Genomic DNA, 21,887 nt, shown 5'->3' on the forward strand with positions numbered 1-21,887 from the left:
GCCTTCCATCTTAGTGTATTAGTAGATAAGGCCTTCCATCTTATGTATTAGTAGATAAGGCCTTCCATCTTAGTGTATTAGTAGATAAGGCCTTCCATCTTATGTATTAGTAGATAAGGCCTTCCATCTTAGTGTATTAGTAGATAAGGCCTTCCATCTTATTCCTAGTAGATAAGGCCTTCCATCTTATAAGGCCTTCCATTAATTTTTATGTGTACAGTTTAGAGGTAGCAAATAGTATATAACGATGGACAGGGCGAGATATTGTCTACTTGGTTGTTTTTAGTGGTATTAGTAAAATACTAATTTGTTCTTATAAAATTTACAGAGCTTCTTGAAGTCATTTCTTGAACGTCAGGGGGGACAATGAGCTATTGTATACGTAATTAAATGGGTGGGGATTTGCCTAAAGTATATCATTGTATACAACAGGGAGAAGTGGGTGAAAAGTAGCTTAAAAATTGCATACGTAATTAATGGAAGTGTGTAGTATCTGTAGTCTCTAAAGTGACTCCCTAAACTATAGCTTTCTGTAGCCCCACTCTCTACTGTGAGACCCTAAACATGGGCATAGCCAGAGTTTTGTTATGGGGGGGCCTAGTGGAGGCCAACCTGACACAAAATTGAATTATTTCAAATTATTGTTCATTATTGGGCACACTTATGACTACGATGATGATAACATCTAAAAGAAAGCAAGCTGTAAAAGATTCTTTTAATACAACCCCATTATAATAAATAGCAAAGTAGCATGGAAAACGTCTGCCATTTTCTCACAGAAAATGTAGGAAGAAAGAAAATATATATATATATTTATTTTTTTTTATTTCTTCATCTTCCATTTTCTTCCATTTTCTTCCATTTACAACCACTTTCAAGCAATGGGAGTATTAAACTGGAGCACAGACATACACACTAACACTAATAAACTTTCTCAATTACTGAGCCGCAATTGAACATTTGTAACTATTAAGGGTACCACAAAGTAATCTTCTCTTCGCGTAATTTGTTGTAATAACTTAACACTGAAACTCCCTTTGCTAAATTTAAAAGAATTAACATTAATCAGGCACACGTTGCCCCAAATAATAGTCCTCATGAAAACCCTAAACCCTATCACGTGATATATGCACCCTATAGAGGAATCTCTTGCCGAAAATACGATTTTGACAGCATTAAAATTTTCATCATCTCATTTTAGTTAAAGGGCCAACTGCTGAGTAGGGCCTCTTATTAAAAATTGTTTAAAAATTCTATAAAAGGGGGGCCCTATTCGATAAAATTGGAGTATTTGATAGAAGACTTCTAAACATTATTAATTTCTAATTATATTTTATATAATGATTTAAATATAATGCATAACTGCCCATTAAAAATGTGATACATATGCCTAGGGTCCCGGATCTCATCTAATTTATAAATAATTTTATATATCTACAATTAGACGTTATTAGTTTATGATGTAAAATTATGTAAAGGGGGACTAATATTCTGTGCCAGAGGCCCCGAAAGATGTTAATTCGTATATATATATAACATTATTTAAAGATTTATTATATGAATGCACCGTTAGCCATTAGTAAATGGGTGATTGGTTCACCGTTAACCGTTAGTAGGTGAGTGATGGATTCAATGTTAACCGCTAGTAGGTGAGTGATGGATTCAATGTTAACCTCTAGTAAGTGAATGATAGTAGCAGTATTATCTGCTAGTAGGTCAGTAATGATAGTACTGTTAACTCTAGAAGGTAAATACTTTGGGTCACTGTTAACTACTTATGCGTCAGTACTAATTAAATTATCTTAAGAAAAAATATTATTTTGACTCGTTATAAATAAAACTTTCCTAGTATTTTAATTAATAGTCATTAAAACACTCTTCTAGTAATCATTTAAAGAGATCATTATCATAGAAATCAATAAATATACCAAGAAAAGAAGTACAAGAAGAATTACAATTATTTAAAAACTTATTTAAAACCATTATACATTAAAATTCTGATAAAAACAAAGTATTTTATTATTCATTTAATTATCTAACTGAATAACATCACCGGATATTAAATAATTTGTGTAAAAGTAGCATTACAAGGCGTGATATCTGCTCTTTCTTATTTGAGTGCTCATTAGCACTTCTCTCTGACTTTTTAAAAGTTGGAAGTAGCTGCTAACGAGCGCTTTTCTATCTGCTGAAACTTCTCTTTTTCTTTCAATTTTTTCCCCCTCCTTATTTTTTTTTTCAAAGAAAAAATTATAAAAAATCATTTCTATAATTTNGCATATACTTAACGAATGGAAATTTAAATAATTAAATAATATTGGAATGTCAGAAAATAAATCATTTAAATATATATATATGTATATGTATATATATATATATTAATGTAATTAAACGCTTCTGTCCTCTTAACTGTTACAAATTGCTTCTAATTAATTATATTAAAGCTTTTTATAAATGATTAAAATTTTTATTTTTAACGTAATTTGTTACTTACCCGATAATTTCCAAGATTTTCTACTACACAAGGAAGCGTAACATCTCGTCCTGCAGCAACTGTTACATTTTTAATTTACATATATTTTATGTTTATGCCTTACATATTATTAAGGCTTGTATTTAGATAAGCACTCGAAACTTCGATTTAGCGCCAGAATTTGCTTATATTTTAAATTGGCGCTAAATCGAAGTATTTTAACAATAAAACATCTATAGTATTAAGGATTACACACAAAGTTGAGTATAGAAATTTGAAAATCACGTGTTTACAGTGCATAATCGTGCATTCAGTAGTTCTTAGCTACTAAAAGGTTCACTGTTTAATACGTACGAAGGAAATTCGTTTACGAATATTGATTGGCATTACATGAAAGTGGCACTACTTTAGAAAGCGCTGTATTGAGGTTTGGTTAATTTTAATTCAGTTTTTATAATACAAGATTTACTAAAATTGTATACATTCATTTTACATGTCGTAATGCATTTTTTCTATAAAGTATATCTCATATTTTACGAGAGTCTACTTCTCTCTGTTACTTCTCCCCTTTAAAAATACAATTCGTTATTATATACTTCGTTTCTTAATATAAATTCAGAGCCATTTTTGTTAATATAGTCGTAGTTTTAAGTTTTATTTGCTCGAAATTCTTCATCGAAACAACTGACACGCATCATATAGACATATATCTTCCACTAGATTGAACATATTAAACGATTTTTTTCCTATTTACTAAAATTACGAGCTGTTTTAAATTTGATAGAAAAAATTTATGTGTTTCTCAATAACATTTTAATAAAAGAAAATTATATATATATATATTTAAAGTAAAGAAGAAAAATCAGATCGATAAGTTGATGTTCATCCAAAACTCTGATAATCTTCGAAGGTCTCTTCAGCATAAGGAGACAGAAATATATTAGAAAGAATCTAAGCAAGTACCACAGAAGATGTCACAAGGAGAAAGATTTCGTGATAGTGACGCATACAATCATCAGTCTTGAAGATGAGATAGATTAAATCTACGTTTCATTCGTCAGGCATCATTTCACTCCACGATTACATCTCCACTTTCATAAACTTTCAAGAATTTTTAATTCTCGACAAGAAAACTCTTCGAAAATATTATAACAAACGATTCTTAACTAAATTATTTATCAAATTTTAAAAAAATAAATAATTTTTTAAAATGTTATGTTAAAAAAAACAATATGTAAAAGGGAAAAATAAATAATGTAATTAAGTTAAATTATGTTTTAAAATTAATGAAGTTTTGTCTATAAAGTTGGAAAAAGTAAATAAATAGAGTTACAGTTTTCTCTGTCTGTAACGCTGTATACGTTGAAAAAATAAAGAAGTAGTGTTTAAATTTCTCTCTGTAATGTTCTAAATCTGGCAAAAGAAATAGTAGGGAAGTGTACAGTACTTGAAATTCTTTCTTACTGCAACGCTTTATGTCTTGATAAAATAAAGAAATAAAGTTAAAATTTTCTCTGTCTAAAAAGCTCTATATTTCAGAAGAGTAGAGAATGAAACTAGAATTTATTATTTATAAAGATAAACACTAAAAATTATTTTCTTATTATTCTACGTAAATATTTTTTGTTTATTCCTTTAATATAATTCAGAATGATAATGATTTCGACACGTAGAAACAACATTTTGTTGTACATAAAATCAACAACTCGATTAAAATAAGATGAAAACAATTGATATTTTAAGTGAAAACTTTTCATAGTTTCTCCAAACAATAAATATAAATTTTTTTGCCTTATCCCAACAAAACTATTCAAAATGCACTTTGATATAAGTACAAAATTTAATGAAATTTTAACATAAAACAATTTCATTGCTTTTATACATTTTAACGCAATACTCTATATTATTTGCAAACATTTCTCATTAATTTCCAATAATTTCAAAGCAATTTAATTGAAAACTATACTTATTACAACACCAGAGTATCATTATGAATTATAAAGTAAAAAAATTTAAGTAAAAATGTTTATATAAAAATTAAACTATATCCTTTATAAATTAATATCAATTTAAAGCTAACATTCTGAAAAATCTCACGACAAATGCAAAAAAAGTCAAAAATCAAAATAAAATATTAAAAATCCATCATGAAGTCACAGATACATATAACGTTAAAATAAATCTTTAAAGAAATATTAAATTTTCACATAATTTAAATAAAATTATGAAATAACTTTCTACTAAATTTTACATTAATTATTTTCTAAACATTTAATATAAAAAAAGCGGAATAAAATTTCATAAATTGACTTAAAAATGAATTTTTTTCGTAATTCAATATTATTGATTATCAATTACTTCCATTAACCAATATATATATTTCCCTTGCTTATTATTAATAATGTAACGTATCAATAACTAAATAATGTTGAATAATTTGTTTTTAATGGAAATTTAAATAATTAAATAATATTGGAATGTCAGAAAATAAATCATTTAAATATATATATATGTATATGTATATATATATATATTAATGTAATTAAACGCTTCTGTCCTCTTAACTGTTACAAATTGCTTCTAATTAATTATATTAAAGCTTTTTATAAATGATTAAAATTTTTATTTTTAACGTAATTTGTTACTTACCCGATAATTTCCAAGATTTTCTACTACACAAGGAAGCGTAACATCTCGTCCTGCAGCAACTGTTACATTTGGGATTGGTTCAGCGAACGATGGTTCTGGACCTTCTGGTATTGCAACTAGAAAAATCATTAGAAAATTTACTTTTTTAATTTAAATTTTTAAATATATTTTATAATGTTAAATAGAAATTAATAAATTTTTACATTAAAAAAATAATAATAATTTATGACACTATTTAAAACCGAAAATCTTGAATTTCATGCGATAAAAATACAACATTTTAAGAATCTTTAAGTAATTTTGGGTTTTAAAATAATTAAAATTATAATTTGGACTATAAATATTTAAAAATTTGAATAAGTTTTTAGTTTGTTCATTAATTAAAATCTTTTAATTGACGATAGATAAATTAATCCATATTAAAAATGCTGAAGAAGAAGAAGAAAATAATGAAGAATTTTTAAAAAGAAACATATTGAATATGTCGATAATTAAATATTATCAATTAAGATTTATTTATCCTCGTCAGTAAACACTCAAAGTATAAGATAATTATAAAATTTTGGCATTGAAAATTCATGAAAGACAGATAAAACTAAATTTCCTAGTAAAATATATATTAAATTTATTTTTCATTTAAAATTCTTTAATTATAACAGATATAACGATTCCATTAAGTTTTCTAAACACAAACACAGGATGTCTCAAAAGTTAGTTAACCGTACTAACTTTGTTATATCTAGGTAAACTGACTTTTCAACCCACTAAATAAATTACGCAGAAAATAATAAGAAAACAATGGATTTATCTTTACATTTAATTAGAGAAAAGTTATTAAAAATATGAAAAGTTATTTTAACCACCTTGTCTCTTCGGAGACAAGGCAGTTAAGGTGTTAACCTATTACTCCTGTAGATCCAGGATCGAATGTGAAAGGTCAAAAAACCTTAGGCATATTTGGGAATAGTCTACGTCCCGTAAAAATACTTAAGTCTCGCTCCTCAACATTCAAATAGTGAGGAGTGAAGCTAGAAAAATGACCTACAGAACAGAGTCCAAAATAAAAAAAAGGCATACGTAAATAAATTATGTATAAATTCATTTATTATAAACATAAAAATACATTAAGTTTATTTGAAAACTTATCATTTCCATTACAAATTTCCACGATGTAAATTCTATCAAACCATTTATATTGATCTATAGAAACGGTTAAGACATAAAAACCAAACTCAACCAACGTGAAGAAATTTATAAATCCCATAAACCAATTTATAACAGTTAGAAAATATATATATTTATCTTTAAAACGTATAAAATAAAAGCGATAATTCTTTTTAGAAATCATTACAATCGAATTCGAAACCATTTCAGAGTATTGTAAATCTATCAAACCATTACATGAAAGTTTTAACAAATCTATATATAAAACATCTAAACCACTACGAATAGAAAGAAAAAAAACCATTTAGAACTATAGAAAATTTTCTTTTAAACCTTTTAAAATACGATTTTCCAAAATTGTTATCAAGAAAATAGAAGAAGAAGAAGAAGGAGTAGATTCTAGTTTGAAACTTGTGGGGTGAATTAGAGAAATGGCTTCACTCTTTTTCTAACCAGTTTAGCAAAACCATACAATAACAACTGTATTGTTTGCCTAAAGCAACTTCTAAGATCCACAAAAATATTAGGAACGGATGAACGGATTAAAAATAGAGAAAATAAATTGTATCTTCTGTCGATTCAATTAAAGAAAACTGATGCTCCATTCCTCTCCCCTCTCCATCTCTTTTTCTTTGTTCATATCTTAAAAAGAAGAAGAAGGAGAAGAAGAAGGAAATTGTTCATGTCAATTTTGCATGATGTTTTTTCTTCTAACAGTCTACCCGGATAATCGGATTAAACAAGTTATTGTGGGAAAAAAAGTTATATTTGATATGCATATATACATATATACATATATGGATGTATATGTAAGTTTTCATGCAATGGATAAGATTTTTCTTAGATTCTGGTTTCGTGTTTCCTTATCAGAAAATAAATTTGAAGCGAATGAAGTCAGATTAAAAATATCTTTTGCATCTCTATTTATATTCTGTCTAGTTGAAAAATTTAAATTCATAAAGTTGTGCATTTCCTCTTCTTCTTCTTCTTTCGTTTTTTTTATTTGATAAAATATTATAAAAGATTTTATTTTTTTATTATTAATGTAAGAGTCGAGTTTAACATTTTGTTTATTTCTATAAATATTTACTTATTTTTCAACATATTTTATGTATAAGAGTTTTAATAAAGTATTACTTACAGTGTAGAATAAAGAAAGGAAGTATGTAAATATGTATCAGAAATGTATTATTTATTGAACGAGTGGAGATTTTTATGTATATTTGCTAGAAAATGGCCTGTATGGGGCATGTATGGGGCATATTTTCAGTAGTGTATGTGGTGCATATACTTAACGAGTAAAATGAGACATGTGAAGCAAATCAAACATGTGGGGTTATAACCTTATTTATTCAAATGAGACATGTGGCTTATGTTTATGATAATTCAATTGGGTATGTGTTGTATATCCTTAACAATTCAATTGGGGGTTTGAGGTGCATATCTTTAATAAATCAAATGGGGCATGTGATGTATATGATGCTGGACTTCAAAGTGGTATAATAGTGTTATAATGTGTATGATGCATAATTTAAACAGTTCAAACCGTGTATGTAGTGTACACTTTTAATGAATGAAATTAGTTTTTGTCTGCAGTACAATATTTATATGAAGATTGTACATTCTATCACACAAATGGCAATATTTCCTCTATCCTGTAAAACTAATCTGATAGATGAGAAATTCATAAAATATCCTTAATGTAATTGATTCAGGTACTTAAAGATTCATACTGTGAAGCTCGATGAATTGTGTTTAATTCAATTCTATAAACGCATAGTAAATAGGAACAGAATTTTCTCACTATGATTAATTGAGATTGGAATCATTTGGAAATTAAACATGAATGCATCATTAAAAGTACGTCTACGTGTATATTCAAAATAAAATATCTGAAATAAACAACAGATTTAAGAAGATTTCTGTTCAAAATTAATGAAGATAAAGTAAAAATTATCAAATTTTCTTAAATTTTAAACTAAACACCATCCTTAAAGCATCGTTTATTTATTTATAAAACTTTTTAATTAATGGCGTTTTTAAATATTAAATTACAAAGTAAAATTAGAAAAAAATACGTGTATATATAAATATGTTTTTTCTTTAAGATAAAACATAACAGTTACATTTATTTAAATACACAAAAATATTTTATTGAAAATGCAAAGAGTCATTTAAGAAAGAATCCAATTACAGAATGCTTAAATAACTTGATCTAGAGTAATAAAAGTCTTTAAAATAAAAGTTTAGAAAATAGTAATATTATTTTTTTGTAGATTGGATGTAATAAAAGTAAAAGAATTAAGAAAAAAATAAAAATAAATGAGTTAAAACAAAGAATTAAAAATTCTTCGTCTTCTTCTTCTTCTTCTTCTTATCCTTCTTCCTCCTCCTGCTCTTGCTCCTCCTCTTCTTTTTTTTCTTATTTTATTTTAAGAGAGAGAATAGTTAACAAAACTTTAAATAGATAAAAATAAAGAAATTCTGGAAAAGGATTCATCATTCAACCAATAAATGAATGGATTGTTAGAAGCAAAGGAAAAAAAGAGATGAATTGGATGAGAGTATAAACAGGATGAGTGATGACAGAGTGTTGAAAACGTAAAAGATTGTCGACCAGACGGAAAAGCAGATAGGAACTCAAAGAAAAAGGTTTAAAAAATCAAGAAAAGGAGCAAAAAAAAATTAAAAAAAAAATCATGTCTACTTTCCTCAGATTTTTTACATTTTTAAAAATAAATAAATAAATAAGTGGCAATTTACTTAAAGTAATGCAAGCAAATTCCATTTTAAGTATCACTCCGAATTAAAGAATTTATAATAAAATTTAAGTATTTTCCGAATAGAAACTTTAATTTATCACTGTATAAAATCTTTACTCTTTTATATGTTTTTTTTTTTTTTTTTTAAATAATTCAGGTTCGAGTTCCTGTAAACAAATGTTTAATATTTTATTATATATAAACAAATAATGATGTATATAGATAAAAATTGAGTGATTTTTAATTATTCAAGAATATCTTTTCCTTCATTTATTTTTGTTTATTATTTATTAATATAATTAGAGATTAGTTCTTGAGCATCTCTTAAAACCTTTTAAATTTATACAATAGAACAATGCATTTAAGTGAAGTAGAAAGTAGACTTTTGTTACGTATTCTTTCAGCAATAAACAGCTTATGCATTATTAAGTTTGAACAAAAACGATTACGGCCTTTTACTTTATTCTTTCAATAATGTAAAAATAAAAGAATCTCCAATGTCTTTGATTGATTAAAACTTTTTTGTATTTTATTTTATTATTATTTTTTTTATTTTAAGCTTGTGTGTAATAAAGTTTCAGAATTATAAATGATGCAGAATAATGTTTAATTATAATTCAACTTAAATACATTATTAAAAGAGCATTCTTTTAGTGTAAAATCAAGCATTTTTTTAAGTTGTGCATGTAGTTTATATCCTTAATTCATGGTGTATACCTTTAATAATTCAATGGGGGCAGTGGGGGCACTTGGTGTATGTCTTTAATAATTAAAATAGTGCTGTGGTGCATATCTTGAATGATTCAAAGAAGGCATGTAATGTGTATCATAGAAATGAGTTATAGAAATAAGGTATGGAAATTGTACTATATGTTGTGAAATATTGTTCTATAAATTCGGAAATAACTCTAAATCTAACTCTAACATTAAACTAATGCTCTAACCATTGACCTTTAAAGGTCAAAATTTATTATATCTTGGAAATTTCAAACAGTGTAATCTCAATATTGTACCATATCATTTTAAAGGATTTTAAATGTAGAATCCAACAGTATAATAAGTTTTAAAATTATAAAAATTATTCAAAAGTTATACCAGAAAAACTTTGTTGTCTAAGCACAGATAATTTATTTTTATTTTGTTTGCCAATAATTCGTATATGACTCCACCATTGGGTTCTGCATTAAAAATTTCTTTAAAACTATATGCTACAGAATATACATTAGCCATTATAACATCTTTAAAGGTCACAGGACAAACCCCAAACTAATATTTGAAACATAAGCTGGAGGAATGTATTCGAGTGTAAGTAGGGCCATATGAATTTTTATGAATAATTTGACTCCGATACCTTCCTCTTTATCATTGTGGACATAGCAAAGGCTCTGATGAAAGTAAAAAAAAGGCCTTCTAAGTGCCCCAGGACGAAAAAAATGCTTTCATGCATATGTTAATATTTTAATTCTATATATTTTTAGGCTAGTCGCTAAAGTACTCTAACATTAACACAATGCTACTACATACAATTTAAAGTACTCTAACATTAACACAATGCTACTACATACAATTTAAAGTACTCTAACATTAACACAATGCTACTATATACACAAATATAGAAGAATATATTGAATATGTAAATAATGTGTAATCTAATCATAAACAGGATGATTTAACAGCTTTAACCATAGAAAAACTGTTAAATTATGGTGATAAAAGTTGTAATTTCGTATTGAGAAACAATTAAAATTAAGTTACCATTTAAGAAAACACGAAGAACGATTAAATGAGTGTTTAAAGAGTTCAGGAGGAAACAACGTAACGATATCTTCACTCCTTTTTTTTATATATATATAAGAACTCCATCAACAACACTACTGTCAATCGGGTGTGTTGCCATCGTCAATAGCGATACATCAACTTCTTTTCCAGATACCTTTTTACAGATAAAATATTTTAGAACTTTCTATAATCTTAGGGAGCGTAACTGATCCTACAGAGCTTGAAAATACACAGTAAACATAATAATTTACAACATATTTCGCGAGGAAACGAAGCTCAAAGATAATCCACATCAATCGTGGTAAATTGTACTTAAAATTATTTCTTACAACTATTAATATCTATATAATATAATCAGCGAATATACCGCAATGCACATGCAAAATCTGATAATTAGTAAGACATTATATTATAATTAATTCATTATAATATAGCATTTACATCAGTACACAAGTGTTTATTATGAATAGTTACATTTGATTAATTATAGATTAAATAGCGTAAAAGCAAACGTTAATTAATTAATTGTGTTTTAATGTTAATAAAGTATTTTATATTATTTAAAAGGGAATTATCGTTTAAAAGTTTGTGTTTGAATGGAAGAAAAGTTATGTAATAAAGTGAAACAACGATTTAATAAATCATCTTCCCATTAAACCTATATAAACAAAGGTGAAAACTAAAATAAATTTAGTAAAGATAATCATAAAAAAATATAAATGAAATAACATAAAAGTCTATTTAGAAAATGATTTTAGAGGAAGAAAAGTTACAAACATTTACAAAAAAGAAAAAAAATCCACATTTTTAAAGTGAAATACAAATATTTACAGTTTAAATTTATAAATTTATTTTATTTAAATTAATTTTTAATTTTATATAAACGCATTAAAATATATAATAATGTCCAATCACAATACGTACATAATAAAAAAAAGAATACATTATATTCTTAATTCAGTATAAATCAAAACTTATTATTTTTGTGATTATAGACGATTTACATGAACTTTATAATCTGATAATATATAAAACAATGTAGAAATAGTTTTTATATGATATGTATTTAATTATTTATACAATACCACACAAAAATAAAATTAAATCGTTATCAAATTTAATCAACTTATAGTGAAAAACATGACACATAAAATACTTTATTAAAAATTAAATAAAATATGTATTTAGAAACATTTACAGAAAGTAATTAAATAATTGTTAATTAGACAAAGTAAACTTGATTTTTGACTTCATACGATAAATCTTAATACGAATAATTTAATTTCACTCAATTTAAACTATACTTAAACCATACTCAATTTAATATACCCCAACTTAAACTATACCTAACCCATTATAATTTAGCCTAGACTATTATAGTCTAACTTAACCTATACCTAACCAATTATACCTATCACAATCCTTTTTAACCTATACCTAATCAAACATAGAGTATGATTGGTTAGATATAGGTTAATTTAGAGTATGATGGTTTAGGTAACTGAACCTATATCTAACTCCTACTGTAATTTAACTTTTACCTAATCAATCAAAGTCTAACTAAACCTAAACCCAAAGCGACTCAACACAATTTAATCGAAATGAAATTAAAATATTCATTAAAAATACAATTAGAAAGTAATATATACATATATTTTCCTCGTACGTTAAAGCATACACACGATAAAGTATGAAAGTTTCTTAAAGAATTCCTAAAAAAAGAAAATCGTTCACCAAAAGAATTTTAAGCAATTTCAACTGATTATTATTCCACAAAGTTTATCATTGGATGTCTCAAGTTATAAAAATATTCACAAATTCATTAATCAAAGAAAAATAAAGCAAAAGTTAAAAAGTAAAGCAGTTTGAAGGAGGTTGGAAGCGGGGGAATGGGGGGGAGAGAAGAATGGAACTTCTTCTTCCCTCCTTCAAACTGAGCATTGGCGGAAACTATTTAATCGAATTACAAAGAAAGAATTTCTAGTCGAAGAATCGCTAGTCCGTGTCTGGGATGGGCTGGGACCTCTCAGCAGCGTAATTAGATTAGTACCAGTTCCGAACCCCTAGCTTTCTGCTGGACTTGGGATGAGTTGAAGCGTGAAGCCTGATGACCTCATTCTTTGCACAGGCCACTTGCTAAGGTCAGATTATTTGTCAAAACGTTGGATCATCGTTGTTTTATGACACGTATCTAGAGGCTATAAATGTCGTATAGAACGCGATACCACCCTACACTAAATACCACTTTGTGCTAGGGTTGATAGACATCTTTTACAGTTTATGAAGCATGATTTGATGACAGCGATATTTAAAGAAGTTTAATTAAGGCTATTAAGGACCGTGTATATATATATATATATATATATATACTTTACACACGCACCTACACGTTGGTATGACAGATAGATTTGCTCCAATCTGACTAAATTTGAAATGGATGTGGTTAATTACGTTAAAATGAAACTCGCTATAATGAGTTTCCTCGTTAAATGTATAAAAATATATACGCGTATTTTTTTTCTTTCGAAAATTTAATTCTGTATTAATCTTTATTGCTTTTATTTCAATCAGTATGGACATGAAATTTATATTTTTCTATAATTTCATTCTAGAATGGTCGATGAGAAAGCAAGAAACAAATCAAGTTTTGTAAATTCGTGTTTGTCAAGTACAATAGAATTTGTATTTTAATAATAGTATTGTACAAAATACAATTTGTACGTTAGAAAGGGTTGTGAAAAATATCTTTTACCTTTAAAAGTATTTCATTAAATACAACTTTATATATTAAATTTAACTGAATTAAAGTTTAAACCTTTAGAAAAACAATAAAATTCTTAGAAACAAATGGATCTTTATATAAGTTTCCGGAAAAATTCGGTTCTTCGAGCGTATGGTTCCAGATCGATGATTAAATTTATAAGAGACAAACTTTTTCTCAGAAAAATAAGAAACTCAAAGATAAACAAACAAACAATTGGAGTATTGAAAGTATTGATTTGTTTGAATTCTTCTTTTTTCTCCTCCCGAATTGGAACAGGTATTCTATTTATCTCCAAAAAAACACAATAAATATATTTTACATTGTAAACTAATGTAATCTTTACATCTTCTTCTACTGTATTTCTTTAATAAACAACTTAAATTTCATTGAATTTTTATGATTTTTTTAGTAAAAACACAAGCGATAAACTCCAAACAACACCATAAATATTGCATTATTTATTTGTATGTGTACAGCGAATAGAGCTAGATTAACCGCAACGCCTATGGCCTAAAGATGAAAAAAAAGCAGATAACGAGCCAACTTTCTTTCGTATTGAATTTTATTCTATTATCGAACAATAATAACTTCTTAATACTTGATAAGTAAATAGTTATTAATTAAGCAAGGCCCTACAAGATTTAAACGTATAGGGCTCACAGGATTCAGTCTTGAGCACTTCCAAGTGGGTAGATATAACATAAATTTATTAACTGTTGTTTCGAGGGGAGCCTAAAGCCCGAAATTTTTTTAATACGGTGATATAATCTACAATAATTTCTTTAATAAAAAGTCATTTCGGGATTGATATTCTTTAATATTCCATCTACGTCAACAGGGGATTATAAGCCCTACTGTGGTTTCTTTTGCTAGCAATATACAATAAAAATCTCATACAACGAGAAAACTTTCTCTGTAACTATAAGTAAGATACCCTACAGATTTTATGAGCAATATTAATTTTCAGACTTTCTTAACACTGTCGATGCCATTGACCCATATACTAGATTATGTTATCAATACCACAGCATGAGTTCTATTATTGTAGTGTTCAATTTCACAGAGTACACCGAAAGAATTTAAGCATTGCCACAAGATAAAGTAAGATATATTAAATGCCAAGGAGTTAATACACATATCTTTTATTTATTTATTTATTTTACTCTGAATTTATCACGATTAGTTGAGATGAAGATTTACGAACAATCTTCAAATGGGAGTATTTGGGTGTTACATGCGTGAAGAATACCCGAAAAACTTCGCGTGATTTTGTTGAGGTACGAACTCACGAATACATACTAGTGGTTTTAATCCACTCAGCCAACGAGGCACCTTAACATTACGTTGAAGTACTAAATTTTTTGCATTATTCACATACTAAATGAACACAAACCGAAGAAATTCATACAGAAAAATCCGAAGAGTTAATTCCCTTCGTGCAACATGAAAATTCAATTAATTATTTCTAGTAAAAATCGTGAATGGAATCAACGATTAGCACTTTACATATTTAACTACACTGCAGTTAATTCGACTATTTAAATTTAAAATTAAATAATTTAATATACAATTTTATATATTAATCAATTAGGAAATTGATTGTAAATAGAATTTTATACGATTTTAAAGTAGTTTACACATCTTAAAAGGCATTATACATGAAGTTAATCTTAGTATTATCTTGTTAAAATTCTCGACGCTCCGATGTATGACATTTGTAAAAGTAAAATGTTACTTTACTCTTAACATGCAAGGATAATTAAGACATTTCTCTTAACATGTTAAATGCAATTACGAGTTGACAAAGTGAATTTTGTTTAAGGGGTTAAAAGTCAGTTATAAATTTTCAATTTAAATGGGTAGAGTGCTTTAGAGAAATTAAAGATAAAATCCCAACCACTGCTTAATTTTTCCAAGTAATTTTTATTTTATGGAAATTTTTAAAATTTATTATTTCACGCGAATTTTTACAGCATTCGTGTTTTTTTAAATATGAATCTTTTATGTCGGAATTTATGTTTTCGAGTTGTAAAAAATTAATTTCTTGTTTTCGGATTAGATATAAAGACGTTGAAATTTTTTAAAAACATCTAAAAATGGCATTTTTTTAATGCTTGGAAAATTAAAATATTTTACAAGTTTGGGTTGTAAAATGTTCAAATTTTTAGAGGTGACGTGAAAATTACAATTAAAATGACGTTTCTGTGTCTAAACCTCACGCCTACAGTTCATGCCTCAAAGCTCATGCCTAAAGTTCAAGCCTAGAAGCTCAAACGTAGAAGCTCATGCCTAAAGTTCAAGCCTAGAAGCTCAAACGTAGAAGCTCATGCCTAAAGTNGAACAGAATTTTCTCACTATGATTAATTGAGATTGGAATCATTTGGAAATTAAACATGAATGCATCATTAAAAGTACGTCTACGTGTATATTCAAAATAAAATATCTGAAATAAACAACAGATTTAAGAAGATTTCTGTTCAAAATTAATGAAGATAAAGTAAAAATTATCAAATTTTCTTAAATTTTAAACTAAACACCATCCTTAAAGCATCGTTTATTTATTTATAAAACTTTTTAATTAATGGCGTTTTTAAATATTAAATTACAAAGTAAAATTAGAAAAAAATACGTGTATATATAAATATGTTTTTTCTTTAAGATAAAACATAACAGTTACATTTATTTAAACACACAAAAATATTTTATTGAAAATGCAAAGAGTCATTTAAGAAAGAATCCAATTACAGAATGCTTAAATAACTTGATCTAGAGTAATAAAAGTCTTTAAAATAAAAGTTTAGAAAATAGTAATATTATTTTTTTGTAGATTGGATGTAATAAAAGTAAAAGAATTAAGAAAAAAATAAAAATAAATGAGTTAAAACAAAGAATTAAAAATTCTTCGTCTTCTTCTTCTTCTTCTTCTTATCCTTCTTCCTCCTCCTGCTCTTGCTCCTCCTCTTCTTTTTTTTCTTATTTTATTTTAAGAGAGAGAATAGTTAACAAAACTTTAAATAGATAAAAATAAAGAAATTCTGGAAAAGGATTCATCATTCAACCAATAANTCTTCTTCTTCTTCTTCTTCTTATCCTTCTTCCTCCTCCTGCTCTTGCTCCTCCTCTTCTTTTTTTTCTTATTTTATTTTAAGAGAGAGAATAGTTAACAAAACTTTAAATAGATAAAAATAAAGAAATTCTGGAAAAGGATTCATCATTCAACCAATAAATGAATGGATTGTTAGAAGCAAAGGAAAAAAAGAGATGAATTGGATGAGAGTATAAACAGGATGAGTGATGACAGAGTGTTGAAAACGTAAAAGATTGTCGACCAGACGGAAAAGCAGATAGGAACTCAAAGAAAAAGGTTTAAAAAATCAAGAAAAGGAGCAAAAAAAAATTAAAAAAAAAATCATGTCTACTTTCCTCAGATTTTTTACATTTTTAAAAAAATAATCAAGAATAAAACTAAGAAAAATGCAAAGTGAACTATCAATCGCTCAATAATTACATTAGTTGAGCTTAATTAAATTTTTAAGGAAAAGGCGGTTAAGAAAAGGATGCTGCAAATGTTCTTGCCTGGTAATTGATTCGAGGTAAGGACATGACATGTGACAATGTTTGACTTGAGCTGAAAGAATGTTTACAGACTGCCAACGGCTTATCCTCGACGAATGCACTGGTCCATGGATAATATTATGAAGACATTGCAGCAAGATACGCCTCATCAATCTTGAACAGGAGAATTGATTCTTTATGTTACTCAGGATAATCTCTGTTTTCTTTCTCTTCAATAATTTAAACTAACTTATAATTATTTCATAAAGGAAACTGCGTTTATGTATATCTTTACTATTATAAATGCACTGTCATTAAGGGATGTATGCCCCTGATTATCGTTTATTTATTTATTTATTTATTTATTTATTTTATGATGGCATGTCGTCGCTTTCGATGTTTTTATCCGAGATATTTTCTAAGGATGTGATTGCTGAACGTGATTTCTTACTTGCTGTCAAACCTGCGAACGGCGGACAGTAAATGAAACGTAAAAATATGATCGTTTCGTATGCATTTCGAGAAGAAACGTTCATGTAAATGTGGCCGCAGTTGTTGGCAGGTGGTGGTTGTAAGAAATCTTTATATTCTCTCAAACCTGCGAATAACGGACAGTGACGGGAACGTAGAAAATAGTATTTGTTTCGTGTGTATTTCGAAAAGAAACGTTCATGAAAATATGGCGAAGCTCGCAGATGGTCGTTGTTAACAGGTGGCCGTTTTAAAAATATAATTACTGAATATATGATGTTAACCCTGTGTATAACGGACATTGGCAAAAACATAGAAATCGCAATTGTTTAAGGATTGTTTTGTGAGCATTTCGATAAGAAACATTTCTGTAAATATGGCCGCAGTTTACAGGTTGCTGTTATAGGACGTTCAACTGTACTTTTATCTAAAGAAATATCATTAAATATTTTCTCAGGTAAATATTCAAGAATATTTTATATATTTTTTTAAAAATAATTACTATACATACAGTCAAACCTGTAAACAACGGACACTGATAAAACATAAAAAATGGCCGTTATTAATTAAGCAAGGCCCTACAAGATTTAAACGTATAGGGCTCACAGGATCCAGTCTTGAGCACCTCCAAGTGGGTAGATATAACATAAATTTATTAACTGTTGTTTCGAGGGGAGCCTAAAGCCCGAAATTTTTTTAATACGGTGATATAATCTACAATAATTTCTTTAATAAAAAGTCATTTCGGGATTGATATTCTTTAATATTCCATCTACGTCAACAGGGGATTATAAGCCCTACTGTGGTTTCTTTTGCTAGCAATATACAATAAAAATCTCATACAACGAGAAAACTTTCTCTGTAACTATAAGTAAGATACCCTACAGATTTTATGAGCAATATTAATTTTCAGACTTTCTTAACACTGTCGATGCCATTGACCCATATACTAGATTATGTTATCAATACCACAGCATGAGTTCTATTATTGTAGTGTTCAATTTCACAGAGTACACCGAAAGAATTTAAGCATTGCCACAAGATAAAGTAAGATATATTAAATGCCAAGGAGTTAATACACATATCTTTTATTTATTTATTTATTTTACTCTGAATTTATCACGATTAGTTGAGATGAAGANACAAAATTTACTCGAATTTTTTAAAAATTAAATTCTTAAAAAAATATGTAAGAAAGTGAAAGAATTATCTTCGAATCGTATAACAGACAAAGGCATCCACATAAAAAAATAAAAGAGGGAAACAGACACTAGAGAGTACTTGAGATAAAATAGAAACACAATTTTCGACTTTTTAACAGGGTCAAAAGTAGGATACTAAACAAAAATGTCAAAGAAAATTCAGTAAAACATCAATCTATGAAGAGAATAAATTGCAGCAGACACGGAATAGCATGACAATCCCCAAAGAGGACAATTGTAACATGACACAAGCAGAAGTACAGAAAGTTTCAAATGAGTCTATGTTGTCCAAGAGATTTTTGTTCACTAAAATTTAGTCCCCCACCCTCGCTCCGTCCCCCCTGTCCCACCTCCAGATGTAACAAGAACGTGGAACAGGGTGACAAAGAATGAACGTAATCTGATATCTAACTTAATACGCGGTGCCGACAAAAATATTGATTTTGGCGCCAAAGACATTTGACCCCGTCCGAAAATTCACTGTGTTAGCTTGGGATAAAGCAAAGCATTTGATGTACAGCAGTAACTTTCCTTTCGTTTACCTCCACTGGAAAGAAAATAGAAGACAGGAATAAGATCAATTGACAGAAAAACGCACGAGGATGCTTCAGGGACTTGAAGGGGTGGAGCGAGAGCGGGGGTGGTGGAAGAACCATTTTCTTCTGTTTTTCTTTTCTTTGCGTCATTGCATACTTAGCCATTTTCCAACACGTAAAATCTATACAACATCGTACAGGTTGGTAATTTCTGGTCGTAACGATATAAAGGTCAACCTCGCCTCGCTATAACGGGGTTCGCTATAACGACTTGCCTCGCGGTTTAATTGCAATTTGAAAAAAAAAAAAAAATTGTAAACCTGTCAATTTCCACTGTCTGCTCTTACTTAATCTCGAGAATAGATTAAAGACGAGACCAGTTTACAAGGCAGGAGGCCCCCTATTCATTATACACGAACTTCCGGTCTATATCGGAAGTTACGTGATTTAAATTCAAAAATCTTTCCCAGTACTGACCGGCACGACTCCGTTGTCATCGGGAAAAGTATGATGTACAGGGGCAAGACACTGCCAATTTGAGATCGAGAGCATATAATTTAAAATTGCAGCTCATAAATTTGACGTTATATTTAATGTTTTGGCGTACTGTATTTAGAAATATAATACCCCTCATAGAGAAACTCTTTTCGTTTTAACGAGGTGTCCGGTATAATATACAGTAAACAGAACACGTATATTATACGTTATTTAAGTGTAAATTCAAATTAATCCTCTCCGTAACGAAGATGAGTATTAGTAAGTCACTTGTTATAGCGACGTAAGGAACCTTTCAAATAACGACTTTTATAATAAGTATAATTTTAAAGCATTTTATACAGACATTTCTTTGTATTATTAATTTTTTTTTCTTATATAAAGTTAGCATCATTTGCGAGATTGATGGGCAAAAACAATTCTTTCCCAAGCAGAAAAGGAAGATAAATTTTTATTTTATATGTAAAAAAACGAGGAAATCATCTGTAAAATTGCCAACTAGAATATCTACTCATCATCATCATCATTGTTTATAACGATAGAATGGAGGGAGGTAGGAGGAAGAAAAAGTCTAGAGGAAATAATAAAGCACAAATATCCACTGATAAAAATCATTACTTTCATTGTTAATACTCTAAAACAAAAGTTAAAATTGTGTCTGGCGCAATCTGTTAAAGATTTTGTTTTGAAAAAAGTTTATAATATTAATTATTTTAACATAAACAAAAGCTTAATTTTGAGGGTAGAGATGAGTTTTATAAAAATTTGTAAAAGCTAATAACGAGTAAATTCTTCAATAAGTTCGACCCAACTGGGGATACGACACGTTAGCCCCTATAACTCCTCAACCGAGTGACCTTTAACCATCAAAATTTAACGGAATTTATGCCTCTAATGTACAATCCTCCCTACAAAATTTCAGAAATTTTGGACAAAGGGCACAGAAGTTATTAAGCTTTCTAATTGGGTGAATATACGTGTGCACCACCCACAAACAAACATCCATACGTACAAAAAAACTCCCCAAATTTTTGCATTTCTCACCGTTTGAAGGACCCCTGAATCCAAAAATGTAAAAATCTTGAGAGTAATTTTTTGACCTCCCCCTCCCAAGGTTTCTCTTCATTATACACAAACAGTAGGAAAAGCAAAATGGTAAATTAAAAAAATTAATTACGATTAAAGCAAAAAAAAAGTATGGCTCCATAAATTGAATTTAACAAATGATTGTATCAAATCTCTAGAGATTAATTAACATGGACTTGAGATTTTTTTAAGAACCAGCAATGATTACTTTCAATGCCTTCGTTTGGGTTATAAAACATAATTAATGCTACTCGAATTTCCTTAAATTTATTTTAATTAGTTAATAAGATGTAAAGCAATCATAAACAACTAAAGTATTATATTTTTATCATAAAAGCTTTCTTAAGTGATTTCTTTCGTCAATTAGTTAAGCTAAATTTAAACATGAAAGCATAAAATATATATATATATATATATATATATATATATATATATACAAGGTTGGGAAGAATAATCTGCAGTTTTTCCCCTTTTTTTTAAATTAAATTGGGGAATTTTTGATAAGAATACTATATACAGGGTGGCCCAAAAGTCAGTTAACAGAGTTAAATTGATATGCATGCATTTTGGTTAACAGACTTTTCGGCCACACTATTGTGATTATTTTACTGATTAATGAATTTTATTTCGTTAAAAATTCGTAAGCAGCATTTAATTGAGTGTATCGTTGTATGTTACGTTAAACTTTTCAATTATATAAAACAAATAGTGAATACTGTATTTGTTTGTTATTTTATATGCTGAAGTTACGTTTAGAAGTAACGAGAGAAAAATATACGTGGATAAGAGGAACATCTCACCCTTATCTAAAGAATTTTCTAGCATATTCTTTATTAAATTACTTATTACAAGTTTATGTACGTTTTACGCAAGTTCTAATTTTAAATTATCGTACAAAAATCTAAGTTTGATAAGTCAGAAAAATTCGGAACTTCAATTACGTCTCACAAC

The 21,887-nt window shown here is 27.9% G+C and overlaps 1 protein-coding gene across 1 annotated transcript in view; it reads right to left on the reverse strand.

The window, feature by feature from the left end:
- The window catches only part of LOC111627765 (lachesin-like), a 246,306-nt gene that overhangs the window by 83,948 nt on the left and 140,471 nt on the right, over nt 1–21,887 (reverse strand). The window contains exon 2 of the mRNA XM_023371402.1: nt 5,123–5,238. Coding sequence (XP_023227170.1) covers nt 5,123–5,238 — 116 coding nt within the window. The remainder of the gene's footprint in view (nt 1–5,122; nt 5,239–21,887) is intronic.

The sequence above is a fragment of the Centruroides sculpturatus genome, unplaced genomic scaffold, assembly GCF_000671375.1.
Source record: "Centruroides sculpturatus isolate CEXI.00-Female unplaced genomic scaffold, Cexi_2.0 scaffold1, whole genome shotgun sequence".
Lineage (NCBI taxonomy): Eukaryota > Metazoa > Arthropoda > Arachnida > Scorpiones > Buthidae > Centruroides > Centruroides sculpturatus.